The sequence below is a fragment of the Labrus mixtus genome, chromosome 16, assembly GCF_963584025.1.
Source record: "Labrus mixtus chromosome 16, fLabMix1.1, whole genome shotgun sequence".
In the NCBI taxonomy this organism is placed as follows: domain Eukaryota; kingdom Metazoa; phylum Chordata; class Actinopteri; order Labriformes; family Labridae; genus Labrus; species Labrus mixtus.
Genome location: NC_083627.1, coordinates 17,812,631 through 17,836,335, shown reverse-complemented (window position 1 = coordinate 17,836,335; position 23,705 = coordinate 17,812,631). Strand labels below are relative to the sequence as shown.

At 41.1% G+C, this 23,705-nt stretch overlaps 1 protein-coding gene across 2 annotated transcripts; it reads left to right on the top strand.

Moving 5' to 3' along the window:
* The first annotated feature begins 14 nt into the window (after positions 1-14).
* tbc1d5 (TBC1 domain family, member 5) lies at positions 15-23,653 on the top strand. Of its 2 annotated transcripts, XM_061058789.1 has the most exons (23): positions 15-101; positions 6,250-6,304; positions 6,662-6,780; positions 7,993-8,050; positions 8,242-8,350; positions 8,562-8,651; positions 9,507-9,581; positions 11,700-11,767; positions 11,878-11,980; positions 12,427-12,515; positions 12,682-12,732; positions 12,944-13,013; positions 14,165-14,337; positions 14,450-14,592; positions 15,526-15,632; positions 17,867-17,952; positions 18,904-19,220; positions 19,407-19,463; positions 20,675-20,883; positions 21,111-21,210; positions 21,530-21,609; positions 21,702-21,974; positions 22,446-23,653. In XM_061058789.1, exons 3-23 carry the CDS (start codon positions 6,681-6,683, stop codon positions 22,743-22,745), a joined length of 2,658 nt encoding a protein of 885 aa, XP_060914772.1. In that variant the 5' UTR covers positions 15-101; positions 6,250-6,304; positions 6,662-6,680; the 3' UTR covers positions 22,746-23,653. The 2 variants fall into 2 exon arrangements, with proteins under 2 accessions (XP_060914772.1, XP_060914773.1); XM_061058790.1 differs by lacking the exon at positions 19,407-19,463 and having other exon boundaries at positions 16-101.
* The last annotated feature ends 52 nt before the right edge of the window (positions 23,654-23,705 follow it).

The following is a 23,705-nucleotide window of genomic DNA, read 5'->3' as shown; positions in this document are numbered from 1 at the left end:
CAGTCAGCTGGTCTTCAGCACATCCGCCTGACCCGCAAGTGTTTACAAATCAGCAGACAGTCCGACAGAGCAGAATGAGGAGTCCTGCGTGATCTGAACAGGTACCTGAAACCACACTGAGAACCGGCAGCGGCGTTGCACACCCCTCTCTATCACTGCTAACACATTAGCCTGTGTGTGTGTGTTTGTATGAATGTGTGTGTGTGCAGTTTGTGTCGTGTGTTGCAGCAGCAGTCTGTGTGTCGGAAGTAAAGACAGGCCCGTGCATCGACTCGGTTACAACTTGCTAACAGCCAGGGCTAACAAAAACATGATCCTACCTGCTTCATGTCGCCTGTGGTTAATTCAGTCGACCTCGGCAGCTAAAGTGCACAACTGTGCTTTCATTTAGCTTGTTCAGCCTTTCAGTTAGCAATGCAAGCTAAATAACAAGCTAGCTTAGCTGCTGTGTGGCGTTTTGCCCTGCCTACATCGATAATCCCGCAAGCTTTCGCTGTCATTATCCACGGTGCAGCAAACATGGACAGTGTGTGCCTTTTACTTCATGTTATAGACAAATTATCAATGCTGGCTATGAATTGTGCTTTAAAAACTCTTGAAACGTCGACTCCCCACTGATATGTTTGCTAATGTAGTCAGCTGTGAACCAATTTCCCAAGTGTGACCCACCCTGCCTGTCAGACTCCGTGTTGGGCACAAACAGCGCACAGGTTTCCTAACACTCTTTCCCTGCACGTTTTGTTTGGTGGGGAGTTTCATTTTCTCGCCACACTTCCAAGAAACAGGTCAGTAAAAAATATGCGTGTCAGGAAAGCACACACAAAAAGGCTCCTGACTAGAGCTGTGTTTTTGTGCCTTTAAGTCTAGAAAGGAGGGAGTGAAACTGAGAGTCTGCTATTGTCAGCACTCACAAGTGTAGAGAGAGGAAACAGGGCATTGGAGGGGAAATGTCTGTGACTTGCTGAACTTGACAATTTGTTCCTGCAAATTACTGAGTATTGCCAGATATTTAAAGCTTTCTTATTTATTCTTCTTGCATCATATGTCTCTGTCTAATACAGTTGTTTCAAATGTCTGTGTTTTTTTTTTTTTTTAAATCTTGTTTCCTGAAAAAGTAAAAACAGAATGTACATGTGAGTTCAAGAGAACCCGTTGCATAACTAAGTTTTTATGCGCTTTTAAAAATGCCTGAAAATCATCCAGTTATTCTCACGGAAAAATAAAAAGAAAGATTAGAAGAAAGTCTGAAAGGAACAGATTTTCTAGACACAAACTGTTCTGTTTGCGTTCCTATCCTGGCATGTGACTCCTTATGGAGGCTTAGACCCCAAGGTTGTGATCCATGACTCTATAGTCTTTGTATATACAGACAGATAACTGTCAGATTTCTTTCCATGTATTTGCCAATTGAATCAGCCAGGACTCAGCAAGTAACAGTATTTTTCCAGGGTTGAGATCCCCAGCGTGTTCTCAGCCTCTGGCGGAGCATGTGACTGCGAAGGCTCCCGGGCTCTTGCTGTGAGCTGAAGTAAAGGCATGTGAGTTTGTTTAGCTGGAGAGTAACACTTCTAAATAAACTACAGTCTGCAGCCTCATCTGTAGCTGCCAGTGACGGCTCCTCTTGTCGCTGTTTGCAGAATCCTGTTTAAATATTCATCCATCTAAACAGCCCATATGGTGATGACTGTTTTTCCCTGCATCTAGTTTTCATCAAACAGCTCTGACAATCAGTTGAAATGAGGACTAGTGTATTGGTTTCACAAACAGCAATTAGTCAATTCTTCAAACTTTGGCCTTGTATGTGGAACATTTTCTCGAGCTGAAAACAAGCTTTACCTTGTTTATTTCAGAAGAGCAACAGTTATAGTTCAGTCTGATGTCCCTGGATGGAAATCCTGCAGGCAACTTAAGCAGAACATTTAATACACTTTAATCTGGGTTTACTTTCAGAATAGTTTAGTCTTTGTGCCTTTTAGCCAATGAGCTTCGTGCAGGCCGAAGCTTTCATGTGTGTGTGGGATTTTTTGTTGTTGTCCATTTCAGCTTCAGCAACTTGAGCATGTGGCTTTCCAGCCGGTGCACAAATAGAAACCTGCCTCTCTGTGTTTTGAAGTAGAGATGAAATGAACATATATATGTCTTAATGTGTTAACCACGCTCTTTCCTGTGCAGCTGATCCGTGTCTCTGACATGTGATGCGGCTGCAGGGATTTGATGAAGTTGGGGGGAAAACAGAGTAGTGGACTGGAGGCTGAATTTTGCTCCAAAGTGAAAGTTGAAGAAACCAGATACAGATAGTTAATTGTGGTTTTATTATTCTTTATTGTCAGAACAGGACAAACTATACTTTAACAGAGGAACATTTCACAATCATAACCACAGTGCACAGTGCTGGCAAATGCAGAGAAAAGTGATATTGCGATAATTATCTTTTTATTGCACAGGCATGTGCACGGTTGTCTGACATTACTTTTAGCTTTAAGAGTGTGTGTGTTGAGCTTCCCTATCTTAAAATGATGCTGGATTTTCTAACTGAAGGAGAAGAAATGGTTGTGAAATCCTAACTAAATCCAACTACAGCCTCAACTTGGATTTAGCTTCACTTGCTGCTGTTGTTGTTTTAAATCTACCTCTGAACAGATGGACACAGTGTTATTTGCCTGATGATTTATTTATGCATTTCATTATGTATTGATTTGATTATTTCATGAAATATTCCTGGTTTGAATTATTGAGGTGTCTCCAGGTGCCGTGGATTAAATTATGCAAAAGCTAATTTGCCTTGATTATTATTTAGTAAAGTTAGGATGTTTTTTTTTTTTACATTCTACTCTGGTAAGAGGCAATGACAGCTAATGCTATGATTAGCTTCGGGCTAACATGTCAAGGCCTTGAGTCTTTTACCTGCATCCTCTTTAGTTCACTCACAACATTTCTCCTCAAAGCGTGCATGGGTTACAGTGACAGATCTGTGAAGGCGCCTTTGCAAAGTTTCGAATGGGTTTTATTTTTGGAAAGAAGGGACAAAGAGTGAGTTGTGCTTGCGGGCCTGCAGGGAAATGTCGTCCTCAGAATATCTTTTGGCACGTCGTTTGATGCAAATTTCAGTCACATTGTGAAATATCATTATCTGATAGTGAGGACTTTTATATTTTGTCGTTGCACAGGGGAGCTGGATACATCTTTCAAGCCAATCCTTCAAAATGAAACTTAACTATTATGGGAGATATGTATTCACAATATTGTTCTGTTCTTCCCTGTAGTTGTGGATTAGTCTGATCATTCAATGGGATAATATCCTTTTGATGAGAAAAGGGAGAAAAAAAAACCCCTCAGTCTTAAGGAGAGCATTAGTCTTTGAGGAGAAGAACAGATGTTTCAGAAGAAAGCAGCCGCATACATTATGCATATAAAATTATTTCTGTTTTGATGCCTTGTGTAGCTGATTTATGGAGCCGTGTTCCACTCACATGGTTAATAGGTTTATGAGATGCCTTTGTGTTGTGTTTTCTTTTTTTTTTTTTTTTTACACAATTAATAAGGCGAATGAAAACATGACGCTCTGTAGAAGCGTGTATTCTGTAGGCTTGTGTATTAGGCTAACCATATTCATAAACGTGGAAATAATCCCAAACCGGATGAAGCATGGAGGAAGAATTATTTAACCTAGATTGGGATGTCTCGCAAAGAAAGTCAAACTTTCTCTCGACTCTGAACGGCACATGCAGAAGTATCGGCTCAGGGTTTCAGTGATGTATTGATGGATTTATAAGGCATTATTGGGTCTTTTTTAAACATCTGGGTTTTGTGTTTAGCACAGCTAAGACCTGAAGCCAGAGAGTGAAACAGTACATGGTCTATCTGCTGATGAATTCACTTTCAGGTTTCTGCAGCTCTGTAACTCATGGTTTGGTCTTTAAAGAATCCAAAAATAGTAAGGGAAGAAACCACCGTTTGTTACAGCCCTCAGCAATGAGTCTTCTGACTGGTTGTTCCATCCAACCAACAGTCGAAAAACACAAAGATATTCATATTGAAATGATTCAAAAACCAGATAAGCTGAGGAGCAGGAGCAGCAGTGTTTCGCTTGATAACCAACCTAAAGATAAATTGATCTTCAGAATTGTTGCAAGATACATTTCCAGATGAGACTGTAAAATGATGACACGCTGCTCACACACTAGTAACTCTAAAGCTTTATTTTTTTACACAGGGCAAAGTATTATTGCTGCTGTAAGCTAACTTCTTTATTGACACTATAACCAGTCCTGGCCCCCTCCGTGGACTGCAGCCTGTTTGAAACGCTCGGAAATCTCGTTGGCCGTCAATAGCTGCTGTAACTATTATTAGTGTGACAACAAGAGATTCTGACTGCTCACACCAACATACTGCTCTGTGAGCGACTTTCATTCTCTTTAAGGTTAATTATGGTGTTCATTTGATCACTTCAGATTATTCATCATCACTGCTCACTGAATCTGCTCATGTAACATCTTAACACGAGGGCCCTGACCGACTACTTACACGATTACACCATTTCAAGCAATATGTTGATTCTTTTCTTATTGATCGCTCACTCTTTGATCTGGAAAAACAAGCACTGGAAAGTGTCTTTTTTTATTTTCTGGGATCCAGGGCGCTTACATGTCTTCTGCATGTCTTAAACTCAACAGTATTTGCGCTTTACAATGTAACAGGAAGAAAAGCATCAAAAGTTCTAATTTCTGGCGCTGTAACCGGAAATAAATGGCCCTTTAGTTTAAAAATTGACAGACTAATAATCCACTATTTACAAATTGTTATTAATCATTAAGATCCTGGGTCTCGAAGGACAGTCACTTGTGACAGCAGTATAAGAGTCAAACTACAGAAGAAGAATGACTATGTTATAAAATAATTGTAGATAATGTGAATTAAAAAACCTCACCAGCTTGTTATTGCTTGTGTATTCATCAGTCTTGCAGTAGTAGATTTGTATAATTTGGAGATTAGTTCTGACATCACACTCTGCATTGACAACAACGCAGCATGCATGGACATTGATTTTGTATATATTGCTCATGACATGCCTAACAATAGAGATGGGACAGATTCAATACTGACGTAATTGACATAATTTGGATATCGGACTGACGCCGCCGATCCACACATTCAGACTGAACTGTGAGTTCCCACATACCGTCTCCATGACGACGTTCAGACGAGATGAAACAGCTCCTGCTATGTGATTTAACAAATACAATTCTTACACTTCAGTTTCAAATATTTAATTTGAAAACCCTACAGTTGTTGCTGCTTCCTGTTTGTATGTGAAGCCTGCACAGAGTTCAAATGAATTTATTTAGAGTGATTTAGATTTCTATGCATTTCTTTATAATTATTATGTTTTTGCTCTTTCAGTAAAAAATGTAACTCCGGGTTTACTACAGCGTTGTGTAGCCTTGAATCAGTACCTGTAGCGGTACATTTGTATCAGAATCAGATCTGAACTGAATAAAGTGGATCTGTGCATCTCTAACATAATAACAGAAGCTTCATATCTACGTTGTCATATCTCCCCCTGTGGATCACGTCATTACATTTTGCAGCACGATGCTCACAAACTTTGTTTTATTAGCCTGACAAAGTTCCTGAAACGGTAACGACTCCTTTATCACTTCAAAGAGAGGGTTATCAGCATCATGTCAATGTGCCATGTGAAGCCCTAAAGTGACATTATAAAATTATTGCAGAAATTGGCTTATTTAATGACATCATGAGAATCACTGTTATTTTATGACAGAGAGCATAGTTTGGTGTACGCAAAAGCAGAATAAACGGCAACTTCTGTTCATTACCCAATGCAAAGAAGCACCTTTTATTCATGTATAATCACTTCTAAATGTGTTTGATGTTGGAGTATTATCTTCCAGGTTTTAATAAGTAAGGTGTATAGGAAATCAGAATTGAAAGCTTTGTTTAAATTCTATACCTGAGTGTAAAGTGGTCAGTGAAACTTGTGCTCTCTCCTTCATATTAAAGCTTCACTGTGTTGAGATGCGTCCGAGTTGCATCGTAAATGTCCAGTGGATGTACTGTATGTAATGTGAATCAGTTGTTCTTTTCTGCTGCTGGTTTCTTTTTCCCCCGCCAAAATAAGTGTTCCTTTTATAACAATGTCTATTTTTTTTGGCCTTCTTCAGAACCATGCTCTTTATTTCCCCGCGCACTGAAGGTGTTTACTTTCATTATTGTCTTTTCTTCTTACAGAGTCGTCTTTTTTTTCTTCTGAGTCGTGGCTGAGGAGAATCACAAGACTGTGACAGTAAGTCCTGACATTAAACAGTCCATGCGTGTGAAATGCTAGCAGAGGAAACTTTAAGATAGATTGAACGTGCAACCCTTCATGAAAAGGTTAAAGTTAGTGAGAGTAGACAACATGTGCTCGAGAAGACTCAGGCAGAGAGGAGATGCATGTCAGCACAAGCTCTGATCAAAGGTCAGTCTCTCTATCACGAAGACGTCAGGTGCAACACAACACAACACAACTGACCCCCAAGTTTGATTGTAACTGCATTTATCTCAGGCTAATGTGCTAGCTGTTCTGTTGTACCAACATGTGATGGGCTTGTTTTTCTACTGTATTTGAATTCTCTCCTGTCTCTGCTTTCACTCGCTGCAGGTCCGGTTGGGTCGTGGTCATGCAGCACCCAAATTTCGAGACCCGCCACCCTCTCCAGACAGACGAGCAGCAGGAGACGGGCTTAGACCCGCTCAATAATTTCAACAAGAACCACAATAGTACGTCAACTCTCAAACAAAAAAAAATCAGATTTTTGACAGTCAAACCAAGCTACTCATTCCATTTGATCAATCCATCACCACAGCAAACTCCTATATGAATTCATGAGTTTGATGTACTACCATGCAGACCTCCTGCTCATCTTAAATTTAAATATTTTTAGACGACCACTTTCTTAGTGTTTCAAGTCATTAACTGCTGTTTTTTAATCTATCTCCATTCATTAGCTGAGGGACTTTTGTTTGCTCTCTTTTTGCTGGACCTCCACATATTATATACCTCCCAGTAAAAATCTGACACTGATGAACTCTAAGGGGTCATACTTGATTTGTTAAGTGCTACATTGCTATGTGCACAATAATGGCTAAAAACACAAGTGCAGATATTTGACTGACAAAATGTGAGCCGACTCGGGCTGTTCTTTGACTAATGATTCCAAAGGCCGACTTTAAGGGGCCATTCTTATTTTAGCCTCAAGTTGGCTGCAAGCTCTCAATAAATCATTGAAGCAACTAATAGCTGTTCCTCCTTCAGAAGGCCCTTTCCCAGAGTTATGTTCTTCTACGCTCAAAAGAAATGATGTGATGATCCTGACCAGCAGTCGAGTCGTAGAGCAGAAAAGAGATTCACAATACCTTGAAGTTCTTTTTCTCAGCAGATAATAAAGAATACATTTGGATCTCGCCATGAAGTGTGAGTCACGGAGGTGTCTGGCGATGCCCCCCCCCCCCCCCCCCCCCCCCCCCCTGGGCTGAGGGTGTTTTTTTTCCTGTTATGTTTATGTGAGAGGGAGTGAGAGAATATGTCGTAAGGGGTTGGCATGTTGTGGTGCTGATGAATATTCATGCTGAGCGTCCCTGTGGAATGATCCACTCATGTAACTAATGTTGATAGACAGCTCTCCGTCTTGAGTGCATGTTCACCTGCAGGCCAAATTAGACTTATTACCTCCATTAAAGACAAAAAGACGAACGGCGCTACACTCTCCCCTTCATCACTTTCCCTGCCTCTGGCCCTTTTCTTGATGGACTGCACGGAAAGAAACATAATCCCTAAAAATAACCCATGGGTTATTTGGAACCAGTTCAACGGCTAGTTCTCTCAAAGTGGTCGTCAAAGGTTATGTTTTTGTTTATGGTTAAAAATGATCTCTTTCTAGTTTTTGTCTGTTTACATCGCCCCCTGGTGGCTGTGTTTGCATCTTTTAACAGGAGGATCTCTTGATGGAAGCACTTTCTCACAGCCTCAGTCCACCTTCCTCTCATACAGGTGAGTGTTTCCAGCACTTTCGTGTGTGTGTGTGTGTGTGTGTGTGTGTGTGTGTGTGTGTGTGTACCATAAAGTCTTGGCCCAGCTTTTCCTGCTCCAGCCTACTGGTACACCGCTGGGTGACACATTAGATGGAGCACCGTGCCCAATTTAGGTTGAGAAGCTCATAAATCTCTTCGTCCTCTATGCAGGAAAGAATGGGATGACTTGTTCCTCAACAGTAATTACCTGGCCCGGATCCGGCAGGCAGGCATCAACGGTCGACTGAGGAGCAGCCGCTTTCGGAGCGTGTGCTGGAAGGTATCTTGCCAAATGGAACAAGCACTTCTATCGAATTTGATTAAAATGGCTTTGGCAATTTCCCTACTGCAGAACAAGATGCAGTTCTGGCAGCCCGCAGAGCTTCTTTGATGGAGTTTGAAAGTGTGAATTTTCTGCCTGTTTGTGACTTCTGTGAGGGAGGGTCTTTTGAGGTAGCCTTTACACTAACCTGTGTCCTGTCTGCCTTCAGTTATATCTGGAGGCTCTTCCAGAAGATAAGGGTCAGTGGATCAACAAGACCAAGGAGCTCCGAGCCCAGTATGAAAAGATCAAGGAGACGGTGAGAGCGCCTCCATGTGGCACATTGTGTCTGCATGATGACAAAAAGTGTCAGGAGCTTTTAATGTTTCTGGAGGAGGTTGTGAAGAGTTAGCACTAAAGAACTGTCCCCTCCATTGTTTGTCCGAATTAATTATACAACGGGCTCACTAATAACTTTGACTCACCAACTTTGAAACCAAATGGAACTTATAACCAATAAGCCGACCCAGTGGCTGATGAGTGGTTGGCCTTTAAGAAGAAGAAGAAGATGTACTTTATTAATCCCAATGGGGATTCTTTTGTTTTTATTAAACCTGCTACACACACATAATCCAGGAATACACACATATGCATACACAGGAACCTATGGACATGTTCTAATGGAGAGATTTCAGAGTGAAGGGGAAGCACACAAACGAGCCTCCCGAGCAGTTGGAGTTTCAGCACCTTGCTTAAGAGCACATCGGCAACCCATTGGAAGCGAACTGGCAACAATCCAGCAAAGAGTCACAAGGTCCATACTTTGGGATTTGAACTGGCGACCCTCCAGTTGTCAACCCAAGACCCTACAGACTGAGCTGATGATCCGTGTCAGATGCTTTAATCATTTTTATAACTATACATTTATATTAGAAAAAAGTTTCTTGGCACTTTCTTTTTTTGTCTAATCGGCACCTTCTTAATTATGCAACACCATGTTATGTAGAATGGCTACATGGTATAGATACAGAGCATGGACCAGTTTATAGTGAAGGAAAGTCAAGTCACACTATGGTTATGCGTTTCTTGAAGTGAAACCCTTTCACAATTGATTGGTCACAAACTGATCTGTCCCAAAATCTCTCTAACATACGTGTTTGTTTCTTCGTCACAGCACATCACTAACCCCCGTAAGGCTGCAGGCCAGCAGGACCTGGTGGTCAACAATCCACTGTCCCAGGATGAAGGGGTGAGTGAGTGTGTGTGTGTAGTGTGTCCATGCCTTCATAAGTCTTACGTTTCATATCTGCTTGGAACATGTGAGCTTGAACAAAATCCCCCCAGACTATCTATTCATTATTCAAGGACTGTTTCACTGATGTTTCAATAATTATGAATTTATTGGCTTTATTTAATCATAAGGTGATAGATTAAAGAAAGTCCTTGAAAAATATTCAAATTTTCCGTTTATTTCTTTGCTACTTTACGACATACCTGTAGATTGTGATTGGTGGATTACGTGTGGCTTTGACAATGCGTGAGAGGTAACACCAGCTTTTGTTTTGGTGGTCTAGATAAGTTTACATATTGTTTAATTACATTTCCTGGAAAAGAATGTGTAATCTGGTACTAATTATACTGCTGAGAAAATAGAGACAGCACCCTTTGGTACACCTCCTGTTAATACATTCACATCCATTTCTAGTTTGCAAGTCTTGTAGTTTGTACACAGCAGCTTAGAACAATGTGCAGTATGTCGACCAACTCAAATATAATTCAACATGCACTTTAAAAAGTTTCCAGCGATAGATGAGTTTATTTACTTCAGATAAAAGGCGTCGTCTCTTCAGGAAATCTAATTTCAACACAAAACTTCCTCTTTTTTATCTGCTTCCTTTCTTTCATTTACAACTTGTTTTTTTCTTTTATTTATTTATTTATCTTTATTCCTTAGTGTTATCTTCATACTCATATATAAAAATATAAATTATTACTTTTTTCCTCTCATTTACAGGGGATAATTCCACACATTCTGTACACTATCAGTGCACCCACTTAATACAAGAACTTTCAATAAACTTATGAGGCATTTTCCTTCAAGGATTACATATCAGTCATTACAGGCCATAGAATGTATAAACAAATGGACAGCATGCCTCAGCCTCTTCCCGTTGAACATGATGAAGCCAGAATATTTCTCTAACAGGGGTTCACTACTGTTGAAATAGTTTTGGGCAGATTTATGTCGCTATATAATGACGTACTTGTACACCCCGATGAAGGCTGTGATGAGCTGAAACCAAGCGGAAACCTCCAGTCTTTAAAAATGAAGCCAATGCGGAAGTGCAAAATCCTGCAGTTCTTCGAGTGTTCGCTTGAGGCTTGCTCCAGTAACACCTGAAGTCACATTCACACCACAGCCTAAAGCCAGTTTTTACAGCATAAATTCAAATGTTTACAGCCTGGTACAAAAAACAAAATAGGTCTGATTAGTTATTTTCATCACAGGCACACACTGTATGGGGGGGTGAATTTTTTGATTTCGAAAACGATACGTGTTATCCAAAGTTAAGCGCGTAGCTGACATGATCGACAAGTGGGCAAGAGACTTAAAACCTGCCTCAGCTCCAACTCTCAGCCTGTCGTTAGATTGACTGAAAGTTAGATTGAGACAGCATTTCCAACATGGCGGCTGCTGCCGATGAGCCTCCAGACCCCCTGCAGTGACAGATGGGTGACATCACTCAGGCTTCATCCATTAATATTTACAGTCTTTGGCTGAAACGCGTCTGTTTGCCACACATTTTTAACTTTACTTTTGTAGTAATTAATAAAGGCTTTTTAACTTTAGTAACTGAACAGAGTGCCTTGGATGCCCACTTTACTCTTCAGAGGATTCTTTTCGCTCAAGAGATAAACACATTTTTTTCAACATAACAAACTAAGTTAGAATAATAATCTGAAATTTACATCATAATTACAGAGAAAATGGAAAGTTCTTTTCAAGAAACTTCCATGAAATTGTGAGGAGAACAAAAAATGCTTTTAAATACAGAGATAGGGCTGCTCACTTTTGGTATTGTGATGAGCGTATCAGTCAATTATTAACCATTAGAGTAGAGAACTGCAATCTGTTGACTAACAACATTGCTGAGAAAAGAAACAGCTTTTAAAACTGTTGTGTCATTACATAAATGTTGACATTTGATAAATGAGGAATTCGTTTTTTTAACAATCCCTTCCAGTTAATTTTCACTTAGTTGTTATTGTCGAGTCATTCTCTAGCTTCTCTTGTCGTCGCACCCCCCCCCCCCCCCCCCGTGTCTCTGAGTAACTTTTGTAAGCTCTGTCTTGTGTTTTTGTCCAGAGCCTGTGGAACAAGTTCTTCCAAGATAAAGAGCTAAAGGGGATGATCAAACAGGATGTGTTGAGAACGTAAGTATTGTCCTTCTGTCTATTTACTGTATTTGTAAAGGAAACACCTATTGTACACATGAAGTAAACCCCCTCCTCTTTGTTTTTTTTCTTCCTATCTTTTTCTGAAGGTTCCCTGAGATTCGTTACTTCCAGGACGAGGACGTGAGGTCCAAGCTGACGGACATCCTCTTCTGTTATGCCCGAGAAAATGAACAGTTACTGTATAAACAGGTAGGACTCGCACACCGACCCAACAGCCCTCATTCCCCGAGCTGAAAAGTCAGTCACGCTCTTTATTTTTCTTAATTATAGGTTGTCTAAAATACGACTTTTCATGTCTCAGATTTGGTTTTCTCACTGAGCTATTGTGTCAGTCAGGAGGTCCTTCATGTAAATAGTGAGCTCAAACAAAAGAACAAGATGCCGTTGTAACCCAATCATTATCAGAGTCTATAACAGGTGCCAGGGAATAAATAGATGACCAGTACGGCGCCTATTGTTGCAAAGTGGAAGTGACACACGGCCAGGCAGTGGCTAACAATATCTAAATTAGACCTGCCATCACAGATTAGGTACCTCGTGGATCACCATTAAAAAAAGAAAAGAAAAAAAGGCTGACCACAAATGAACCATAATTCCTCTCCCCTCCACCTCCGTCTTTTCACCTCTGTCTGCAGGGAATGCACGAGCTGCTGGCTCCCATTGTGTTTGTGCTGCACTGTGACCACCAAGCCTTCCAGCACGCCAGCGAGACAGCCAGCCCCAGGTCAGGCTTTCATAACTCTGAAACCCTCTCGTAGCCCCTTAAGTAGCCAGAAACACCTTTTTAAACCTGCCTGTGCTTAAGGGGCCTATGCTCTAGATAGAGTCCAGAATATTTCAATCTCTTGTTTGCAGAAAGATTATTTCATTCTTTTTTTTTTTCCCCACAGCGAGGAGATGAAGTGTCTGTTGAACCCAGAGTACCTCGAGCACGATGCCTAGTGAGTACACACGTGATATAAAAACCACAAACAAATGTTCATATTTAGAAGTTTCATTACATTGAATAAAAAAGTGGAATAGGTTTACATGTTTTTTTTTCTCTCACTGTATGTCTGCATTTTGTTTGCTCACTATGTATCTCTCTCTGTCTCTTTGCCACACACACACACACACACACACACACACACACACACACACGTCTGTCTACAGTGCCTTGTTCTCGCAGCTGATGGAGACAGCAGAGCCGTGGTTCTCCAGCTACGAGAGGGAAGTGAGGAAGGTCAGTTTGATCTGAGGAACTGTTTTTAATCCTCTGTCAGCCGATCACTCTGCCACTAGAGTTCCTGCACAGAGTTCATGACATTGTCCTTGGTGTGCTTATGTAAGGCTATTAACATCTTAAAAGTCACAATCCTTAAGATTTCAGTTCTGCTCTGTGTGACGACACCCCTGTTTAACATGGGTAACAGAAAGTACAAAGAAATGCTGCCACTGATCCTCCTTTAAGCAGCTGCTTCGAAAAACACAAGCAAAGACTAACTGGTTCCAATTGTGACCAGATTCCTGTTACACCTAATGCAAGCAGCACTCGACTACGAGTTGATCTAATGTTAGAAGTTGCAGTGTCGCCTTTAGCTCGCTGTGATGGCTGCATCGTGCTGTGTCACTTTGTTTAATATTCAAAGCTGATTCTCTGTCAATAGAAGAGGACCAGTGGATTGTTTTATTAATGCATTTTAAATAAATGATTGACTTTGTTTCCTGCCTCACAATACCCTCTGTGTTTGCTCTGTGGATGCTGTTGGGTTTACGTGAGCAGTAACTTTATGAATCTCTACAGTTGTGTCTCTGGTAGAGTCAACATAAACATGCATTCATGGCTCCTCAGATAGTCACGTCTCTTGAATTGGGGAGGCTTTCTTTACGACTTTGTTCCTGTGTAAGGCATGATTGGGAAATATAACAGGTGCTCTAAAGAAGAATGTGTGAAATGCTATTATAGATCATTTTACTTTGAGAGCAGCGAACTGTTTATTATATTATAATAGAAAGAAAACATCTGTATGCAATATCTCAGTTTATATACAGTTTATTACAATCAACCCATCATTTGTTTTCATCATTTGGGAGCCAAAAGTTTCAATTACCTTCCAAGTTTATTTTACTGGTCAGGACTTTCTCCTTTCTCTTGGTTGGTTACATGTTTTCTAAAATTTCCAACACCAAATAATTGCAGGAATACGAAGTTAATATGAGACCAGCATGAGAATGTTGCATTAACAGTCCTAACTACTAGACAGTTATTTTTTTTCAGACTGGAGACAGTTTTTTTGCCAGCTCTCATAAGTTGTCAGTTTTGCAGTCTTTACATGCTTCTTATTCATGTTAATATAACGATGATGCTGATCATGTAGTGATCTGTTGTTCCAGGGTAAGGAGGAGATGTTGACCAGCATCCCATTTGCCCGGCCCCAGGACTCGGGGCCGTCTGTTGCCATAGTGACCAAAGTCAACCGCATCCAGGACCAGCTGGTGAAGAAGCACGATGTTGAGCTGCATATGCACGTCAACCGGCTGGAGATCGCCCCGCAGATCTACGGCATGTCAGTGTTTACGCCTTCAGTTAACTCCGTCTGACCATATTTTAGGACTTGGCACAGTACACAAAACTGTTACCCTTGTGTCTCTGTGTCTTTTTGTGTGTCTGTGCTGCAGCCGGTGGGTACGTCTGCTTTTCGGCCGTGAGTTTCCGCTGCAGGACCTGCTGGTGGTTTGGGACGCCCTGTTTGCTGACAGCATCACTCTGGACCTGGTGGACTACATCTTTGTGGCCATGCTGCTCTACATTCGAGACGCCTGTACGCTCCATTGATTACTGAAATAATCCAATATGTTGTCTTTGTAGCATTTCATTTCATAAAGAAAACCTAAATGGAAGAATGTGATTTACTCCACCTCATTTAATCAGGTGGAGTCATATTGATTTAAATAGACAGCAGCAGATCTTTGCTGCAGCACGGGGGGTGGGGGGGTGAAGTATAATGTCCACAAACATCATCCTAGTGTCTTTAGTGAGCCATTGAATCCCTGTTGCTAAAGAACTGACATAAAACAACCAAATGCACATAGTCATGGCATCTCAGAGCATAGGAAGACTCCTTTTTAGTTTTTTTAAATATTTATTTTTGGGCTTTTGTGCCTTTATTGAAGAGATAGGACAGTGGATAGAGTCAGAAATTGGGTAGAGAGAGAGTGGGGAATGACATGCTGGAAAGAAGCCACAGGTCGGATTTGATCCTGGGCTGCGCACTTGGAGGACTACAGCCTCCATACTTGGGGCACGCGCTCTAACCACTGCGCCACCAGCGCCCCAGGAAGACTCCTTTTAGAGAGGAAAACTTAAATGCAGTCTTTAGAAATTGTAAATACTGAACAAAATAAAACTCTGACTCAGCTGTTCTGTAACAATGATGAGGTGCTCCAGCTTAATGTCCCTCAAACAAAGAGGATGCTGTTCATCATAGAGGTATGATTTGTTAAGGGATGCAGTCTGAAGAAATGTAAGAATTGATGGGAGCCCCTAGAGAAAATCATTTTGGACACACTTGGTTTCACGCCGGATGAAAAGAGTCGATTCAGCATGGTTAAGCCACAGACAGAGTGCTCCCCGAGTTTAGTTTTCAGAAGTTTTTCAGACTGCAAATGTAATTGCACTATACTTGGATGGTGGATTCTGATGTTGTTGATTTATTGAACTGAATAACTAACACTGCATTTGTTGTCGTTGTCAGTGATTGCCAGTAACTTCCAGACCTGTCTGGGCCTGCTAATGCACTACCCACCATTAGGAGACATCAACTCCCTGCTGCAGAAGGCTCTTTTCCTACGAGATCCCAAAGTAAGCAAACAGCCACACTTCCATCACTACTCTAAATGTATCTCGGTTATTGTTTCTGTAATGTCTGTGTTATTCTTCAGTCATCTTTTAAAGACTCAATATGAAGCACTTTAGTTTGGCCTGACACAAGTCACAAATTTAAATAGAAATAAAATGAGATATATTACACATAAAAAGGATTTTTCCTAGAGCATGAATATTTTGGCTGAATGTATGTCTATAATTTAGTCCTATTAGCAGAGACCACAAGTATTTCCCTAAGTTTCTGCAGAGTAAGTAAGTATGGATTTTCAGAAGTGAAACAAGCAAAGGCTAAAGTCCTGAACCAGCCACACAGATTAAACCAAAAAGAGCTTGTTGCTTGTAAAAAACAAAAAAAAGAGGTGTTAAAGTCGAGTTATGTTTCAGATCCTCACACTTCAGTGGTTACACATTAGTGATTTAAATGCAATTACTGTGAACACACAAGGCCCAGGTGCAGTCAGTGAACCAGTTCATTCAGTAAATGATGAAGAGGTTAAAGTAGCACAGATATAAACGGATTGAACATGTACAAATAAACAAAAAGCCTTTTTTTTTTATACCCTATGTACTGACGCACAAACTCACAATCTGGACAGCCTCACATCAGTATTTTACCCATAATGCCTCACAGATTAGATGCACACCATGACGACCAAATGAGAAGTAACAAATTCAAACAGGACATTAATGCTCAGTAGGTAAACACACTGTACTGCCTGAAGTCTGATCTGGTGATTAATCATGTGTAATCCATTATACAACCGTTTTAGCTCGTATCAGTCGGAACAGCTGGCCGTAGGCTGACACGATATAAAGAAAAACATGGCAATGTCTAATGACATTGTTCGATATTGCGATCTCAATATGAAGTGCGATAAATATACAAATATCAAAGAATGCATTTAACCTATAACGCAATTATTAATTTCCTACTTACGCAATAGCTGCAATTGGAACGTGAAAAAACCTACGGCTAGCTGATAGCTAGCTTCAACTTCAACTACTGAGTATGAAAACACTGCTTGTTTACATTCAAAATAACATCCCTGTTTATTGGGATACATTGACAGTTTTCCAATGAGTTTATTGTGAATGCTCATATCATGATTGTGCCCTAGTTGGATTGATACTATCTATTGTTAGGGGCATAGCTTTCCTGATCTCTGATAAAAACTTAACAGTTATTTGATTATGTCTAGATAGTCTTGTAATCTGAGATCACAGAGCAGCATTCACTTCTGAAGATGCACCGTCTTCTGTAGTTTGGCCTTTTCGGCCTTTGTTTTGTATGCTGGTCATTTAATCTTGAAACCAATCACAATAAAAACCAATTTAAAAAGCCCACCCCACTGAGAACATCAGCTAATTTTAGTAGTTGCTCCTATTAAAAATGATGTCATTTTATGATGTCATGTTGTGACTGCGAGACAACAAAAGTGAAAACCAGTTGGTGACTCTTTGACGCATTCTGCCACCACAGTTAATGTGAAAATAAACTACCGGTACATTTGAATAGTGCAAAAAAAAAAGTATCCAGGTTTAAGACATTTAAGAGTAGTGTGTCACAAACTTGTTTCATTGTTGATCCCTCCTTCCCCTCACACACACACACACACACACACACACACACACACACACGCACTCATTTTCTCCCCTTTACTTTATGAAACTAGCCTTTGACATGCAGGATCTTAAACCATTCTATCTGGTGCTTTAACCTTTGTAAACACCTTACTGTCCCGGTGCAAAACAATGCTCTCTCCCTGCTTTAAAGTCTCTGACCCGTACACTCAAACACAACAACTTCAAACACTCCTGTCTGCTGCTCTTCTGGGACCAGAATCCAGGAAGGTGCTGATCAGACTTGACAGCGTTTCCCCCAGGTGAACGACTATGTCACACCATGTCCACATCACAGTCACACCTAGGGGAGCATCATCATAAATAACAGCGGGGCTGAGGGGGGGAGCAGGATAGAACCTCGGTTGCTCATATGTACTGACTCAGAAGCATCAAAACAACGTATTTGCTTGTTTAGGTAGTCAGGCGTGCACACAGAGGGGCTGAAACCTACATGTTATGAGTTGACAGGTTGTTTGTCTGACACGCACCAGATACTCTTCTACCTCTCATGTGAAAATGTGCTCAAACAAAAGTTGGATATTTTGTCTCAAAAAGATACTCAAAGATTTTTTTTTTTTTTTTTTTAGAACAATCCCAGACCTGTCAATTACCAGTTTCAGCAGAATCTGGATTACTACAAAACACGGGGGGCTGACCTGATGAACAAAACACGGTAAAACACACACACATCTTCTCATTGAAATTGGAGTTTCACTTTGTTAAAGCCTCTTTTGAAGTTTGCAGAGTAGATGATGTGGTATGCTTCAGTTTGAAGCAGCTCAAAAACAAATACAAGTACAAAAAGGTTTCTTCAGTACCTGTAAGTGTGTTCCAAGCAGTGGTACATTTAGCAAAAACTGCCTCGATAACAGTGGTTAAGCACTTTTTGTTTTCAGCCCTGAGCACCTTAGTTTGTTTTCAGCCCTGTTTCAGTTTCCTGTTTCCTTTGGAGTGTTTTCCAGGCATGTCATTTTAGTTTTCTTTGTATAAATGGAGAAAGTTCCCTTCAAGGTGTTACCACATGACTTAAAGATGTAATACAACAACTCAATTACACTTTCTCTATGCTTCTCTGTCAACCTACAGATAAGTCAAATTTCCTTCACAATAAGTAATTCAAGTAATTTATTTTGCAATCTCCAAATTATGTTTTGTAACACGCTTTGAAAAATCAGCAGAATCCTTGAACACTGAACACTTGAGAGTAACACCAACAAGCTCCTTTTATGTAGCAAGTTGTCTACACATGACTTTTTAGACCTGTCTGTATTTGCGTTCCAGAATCTAGATTTTTTTTTTTTTTTTTTTTTTATACAGCTAACTTTCAAATCTGACTTATAGTGCTCTTACTTAATGAAGGGTGCTTTAATCGCCTTTGCGTTTAATCTCCTCCTAGCTCCTTTACAACTTTATTCAGTCTAACATCTCTGAAAGATGAGCTTAGTTTTGTGCAGGAATGAAATGCAAACCCCTGGCTGCCTCGAAATATAAAATCTAAAGACTATGAAATGTAATCTGAAAAAAGATCCACATTAAAGAAATGTCTAAAAATCTACAACCTCACTAAATGTTCTGCATGTAGGATTGTCCTCTTTCGTCATTGCTTACTTGAATGTCTCTGTAGAACTGGTTCTAGTACAAAGACGGCCCCGCTCAACATCAACAAGGTCTCCAGCAGCCTGCTCAGTTTCGGCAGGAAGCTCATCTCTCCGGCTATAACCAGCGGCTCCAGCGGCGTCTCACCCATCAACAGTGAGGTTCACTCCACCTCTTCGTCCTCCTCCTCCTTGACCGCTCCATTATCTTTGCCTGCGCCCACCTTGCCTCACCCGCTGGCTGATCCCCCGTCAGGCCAAGCCCCTCCGCAGTTGCAGAGCCACACCCAGAATCAGCACTACCGCCTGCTCAAGTCCGAGAGCATGCCGGTCCACCTCAGCAAAGGTGAGCAGCAGGACACACACACACACACACACACAAAGCCACATCCATTATTGTCTTATTTGTGTGTTTATGTTTGCTGTTGTGCACCTGATCAGTGAGCTGCATGTACAGATTCCCCATGAGCACAGGAATCGGTTTATAAACAGGGACAGCTTCAGGTTTGACTCTCATGTCTGTCGGATGTAGTTTCAGGTGCAGTGTCTCAGCTCACTACCCCAGCCCAGACTCTCACTGACACACAAGGTAACTGCTACCAAGGCAACTGCTTGTGTGACACGCCCCTCCCCCTCCTGTATGTACAAGCTTGCATCGACGTTGCATGTCCACACACGTTGTTTGTCATGGACTGATCTTGCTTCTAAATTCACTCCTAGATATCAACATATTTCAGAAACTGGGTTTAATTGTCCAAAGCATGTAATGTTTAATTCTGACCAGCAGAGGGAGATCACAGCTCTCCACATCAGAGTAAAACTGAAAGCATGAGCACCATGGATGTGTTGTGGCTTCTGCTGTGTGCATTGCTATGAGCATGTGTTACAGAGCTCGTCACAGTACATTTTGTTCTTGTTGTCCGTCTTGTTTGTAAAGGAGAAAAGCTTCTTCCATTGAGCCTAAAATAAATATAAATTATATATATTGTATAATTATTATCAGTTCATGTTTAAGAAAAATAATGAATTATATTTATGTTTGTATTTAAATTATAAGAATGATGTCATAAGAGAGCAGAGGCAGGAGCTCTGATTGGCCACACCTCAGACCTCCTGCTGTGGCTCTGTGGGTTGAACCTCACTGAATTATGTGACGACATTCTGCTTAATGCATCTGTAATAACAAGTACTGAGGTTCAAATTAAAGGTAGCACAAAGTCAAAGTTGTAAATGTATAAGCAGTAGACTTTTTTAGGAATAGACGGTCATGTAGATTATTAAAATGACAAAAGTTAGTTTGATGTTGAATACATTTAATTTAAAAACAAATCATAACAGAAAGACAGAATAAGGAAAAAGTTATTAAGAGGCAAATGTAATTAGATGTTTTAATTATGGGTTATTTATGAATCATTTTAAATGCAAATGTAATCATAACGTCGTATTATTTCTTTTTGAGACCTTTCTCTTCTTTTAACTTTCTTAATCATAGTCTTATATTAAACATATATATTTATTTAAACAAATCCATGTGCTACTTTTTAATGTCAGCTTTAAACCGCCTTACAAGGTTTTCATAGAAACGACCGCAAAAGCATTCAGGTCAGAATCAGGTTTATAAGGAAGGAGATTTGGAATTGGCCTTAGTGTTATTTTTGCATCCTGATGTAATAAAACAGAAAATGAAAAGCAGCACTCCTATTGGCAAGAGACTTGAAGGTTTTTGTTTTTGTTTTTGTTTTTGTTCACATTCTTATTATTATGTTGTGTGTCCTCCACCTCTGCCTGTCCCTTCCTCAGGCCAAAGCTCACGGACTGTCAGCTCCTCTCCCAGCATAGAAAGCCTCTCGGGTGGGCGGGGTCAGTCCACCGCCTCCCCGCCTCTGCCCCCCTCCAGAGGGAGTGATGTCAGCACTTCATCTCCGCCCCTCTCCGCCACCAAGAAAGAGTCTTTCTTCAACATCACTCGCTCCCGCTCCCACAGCAAGTCCATGGGCAAGAAAGAGACGGTGAGCCGGAGTGACCTGCAGTCCAATCAGATGTTTACATTTCCACGTGTCTGTCCTTTTCACTGTTTGTCTCACTTTCTATCTTCTCTAACAGTTTGAACCTTAATCCCTCCTTTGCACATCCTGTCCATTTGTTCACCTTCTGTTTCCTAGCTCCTTTTTGATCTCCTGTGCTTTCATTCTCTTCGTGTTTTCAACAAGTGTGTTGGTGTGTGTGTTATCCACAGGAGGAGGACCTTGAAGCCCAGGTTTCATTCCTGCAGGGTCAGATCAACGACCTGGAGGCCATGAGCAAATACTGTGCCAAGATGATGAACGCTCACATCTGTGAGTACAGCAGCAGGAGATGGTCAAATGTGCATGATTAAATCATCATTCATACCAAATACCAACAATACTTTACTAAATACAATACCTGTACAATTTTAGTTTCTACAATAAGTTAATCAAACATTTTATTAAATAAATGAATACATGTCAATGTTTTGTCATCAAAGTATTTGCATTTACTTTATTTCTTTATTTACTTGAGATGTTTTAGTCAAAGTTTGTGCAGCACCGTGTTTCCTAAGGAAGACGTTGGTGCAGCAGAGATTTGATAATAAAATGTAAATATTAGGAATGGTTGCTTTTTGTGTCTCCACAGGTAAAATCCAGGAAGTGATTCTCCAAGAAAACCTGGAAAAAGAGGACGAGGTCTTAGTGTCTCTGGCTGGACTCAAACAGGTGGGTGTGAGCACACAAATGTTTGTGTTGAGTTTTTGTCACAATACTCTCTTGACATTCCTGCCTTCTGTCTGTTTGTCTGACCCTGTCAGATCAAAGACATCCTCAAAGGGTCGCTGCGCTTCAACCAAAGCCAGCTGGAGGCGGAGGAGAACGAGGAGATCACGATCGCTGATGATCACTACACCGCCACAGCAGCAGCGGCAGCAGCCGCAGCCGCAGCCGAGGCTGCTCTGAGTGCCAACAATCACCTCAGTGATCACCAGCACGGACACGGCACGCGGGAGCGGGACTCTGACCTGGACGGGAGTGTGAGCACTGATGAAAGAGAAGAAGAGCAGGCGGCGACACCACCTGATCAACAAGTCAGTCCTCTTTTAGGCTGCTTGAATAATCTTTGTTGTGTATTTGTATGAACTTAAAAACAGTTCAGACTGTTAGTTTTTCTGTTGTTTTGTGATTTTTGACTTTTGTGTTCCTGTATTTAATATCTTACACAGCTCAGACTTTATATGCAAACAAACTGTGTGCACAAATGATCCAATGTTTGTACCAGAGTTCTGTTGTTTGCAGGATTAAGTCATGTGATGCTAAAGCTCATTCCATTAGAGATTAATCAGACAGAATGATGCTGCATAATACTGCAACTGTGTGATGAAAATATATGTTCCCTGGAGGCTGTGGATGGTTGCATGAATTAAAAAAAAAGCTTCAGGGCCAAACAAGATGCACACATGCTTATATAATCAAATGTTAAAAACAAGTCTTCTGCAATGATTTACTTAGACTGCAGTAAGATTGTCCTACTGACGCGCTTCATGTTCTGTCCTGCACAGGTTGCATCCTCTCTCGGCTCAGAGGGTAAAAACTGGGACGACTATATCCTCGTGTCCCAGGATGGAGATCTGCAGCCTGCAGAGGAGGGAGGAAGGGAGGCAGGAGGAAGGGCTGCGGCAGAGCGCACCCCTCCAATCGGACGAGGGCGCGGCATGGTGCGACTGGAACCCGAGGGCGCAGCCGGGACCTTCCACGACCCCCTCACGGCCGGACCCAACTCGGGCTCCTCCAGCCCAGATGAGGGCTCCACCCACAGCAAGGACTCAGACTTCACCATCGTGAACCCGAATGACCTTTGAGCTAGCAAATAACCTCTCCACCTCCTCTTCTTATACCTGTTTATCTTCCCGTTCACAGGATGTGATCCTTAAAAAAAACTGACTCAGAATCAGAGGGTGGAGTTTGCAGATTTTTTTCGGTGAAGCTAAAAAAAGAAATTGCACATGTGGACTGTGACACTTCCAGTCACAAACTTATTATACTCTGTCTCTTTACCTGGCATCTGTCTGAGCTGATGCCGAATGCTTTCTCATCTAATGCCTGTCTCCTCACCGTGTTGTCTCGTTATATTTAACTGTGGCACCCTGCTCCACAGAGAGAGGGTGCCATCTTACTACACGATTACTCTGAAGAGTTGGACCTCAAAATGCATTTGTTCACAGGGGAGGACCCTCAACCCCCAGAGCTTACTGTAATGTCGGAAGTGTGTCGCTCTGTTTCTTCTGAATGTGGAGATGTGACCGTTCCTCTTCCTGTGTTATGTCTGTCTGTCTGTCTGCGTCCTTACAGAAGATGTTTTCTGCTCAAAGGAAAGCCATCTGCTTCTCTCCCCCTCCTCAACCAGTGCCTCTGACCATTATCCTCCTCAACCAAAAAACCTGACTCTGTGATCTTATTATTTTTGTTAGTTTTTCTCTTCTTTTTTTTTTAAACCTTATTTTTAACCCTTAGACCTTTAGTTTCCTGGATACAAATGGAATAGGTCTTTTTTTTGTCTACTTTTTTTGTTTTTAAATTGATTCCTATGTGGACATTTTAATGTGTTAATTCATAGTTTTTCATTCATAACTGAGTTGTTTTCGTGTCCCGTGGAAACCATGTAAAGCAGCACACACACACACACACACGAAGAATGTTCCTCTAGCTGCTCATTCAATATAATTAACTCAAGTCCAATAAAACTACATAGCTCTTGCTACACACTGAAGTTACTGTGTCTATGTTAAGTATCAGCTGGTGTACTACTTTATATTACATTA

Coding starts and splice junctions, on each gene's coding strand:
- tbc1d5 (XM_061058789.1), top strand. CDS start 6,681: ATGCAGCACCCAAATTTCGAGACCCGCCACCCTCTCCAGACAGACGAG. Junction 9,582..11,699: donor CACTGTCCCAGGATGAAGGG/GTGAGTGAGTGT, acceptor GTTTTTGTCCAG/AGCCTGTGGAACAAGTTCTT. Junction 13,014..14,164: donor ACGAGAGGGAAGTGAGGAAG/GTCAGTTTGATC, acceptor CTGTTGTTCCAG/GGTAAGGAGGAGATGTTGAC.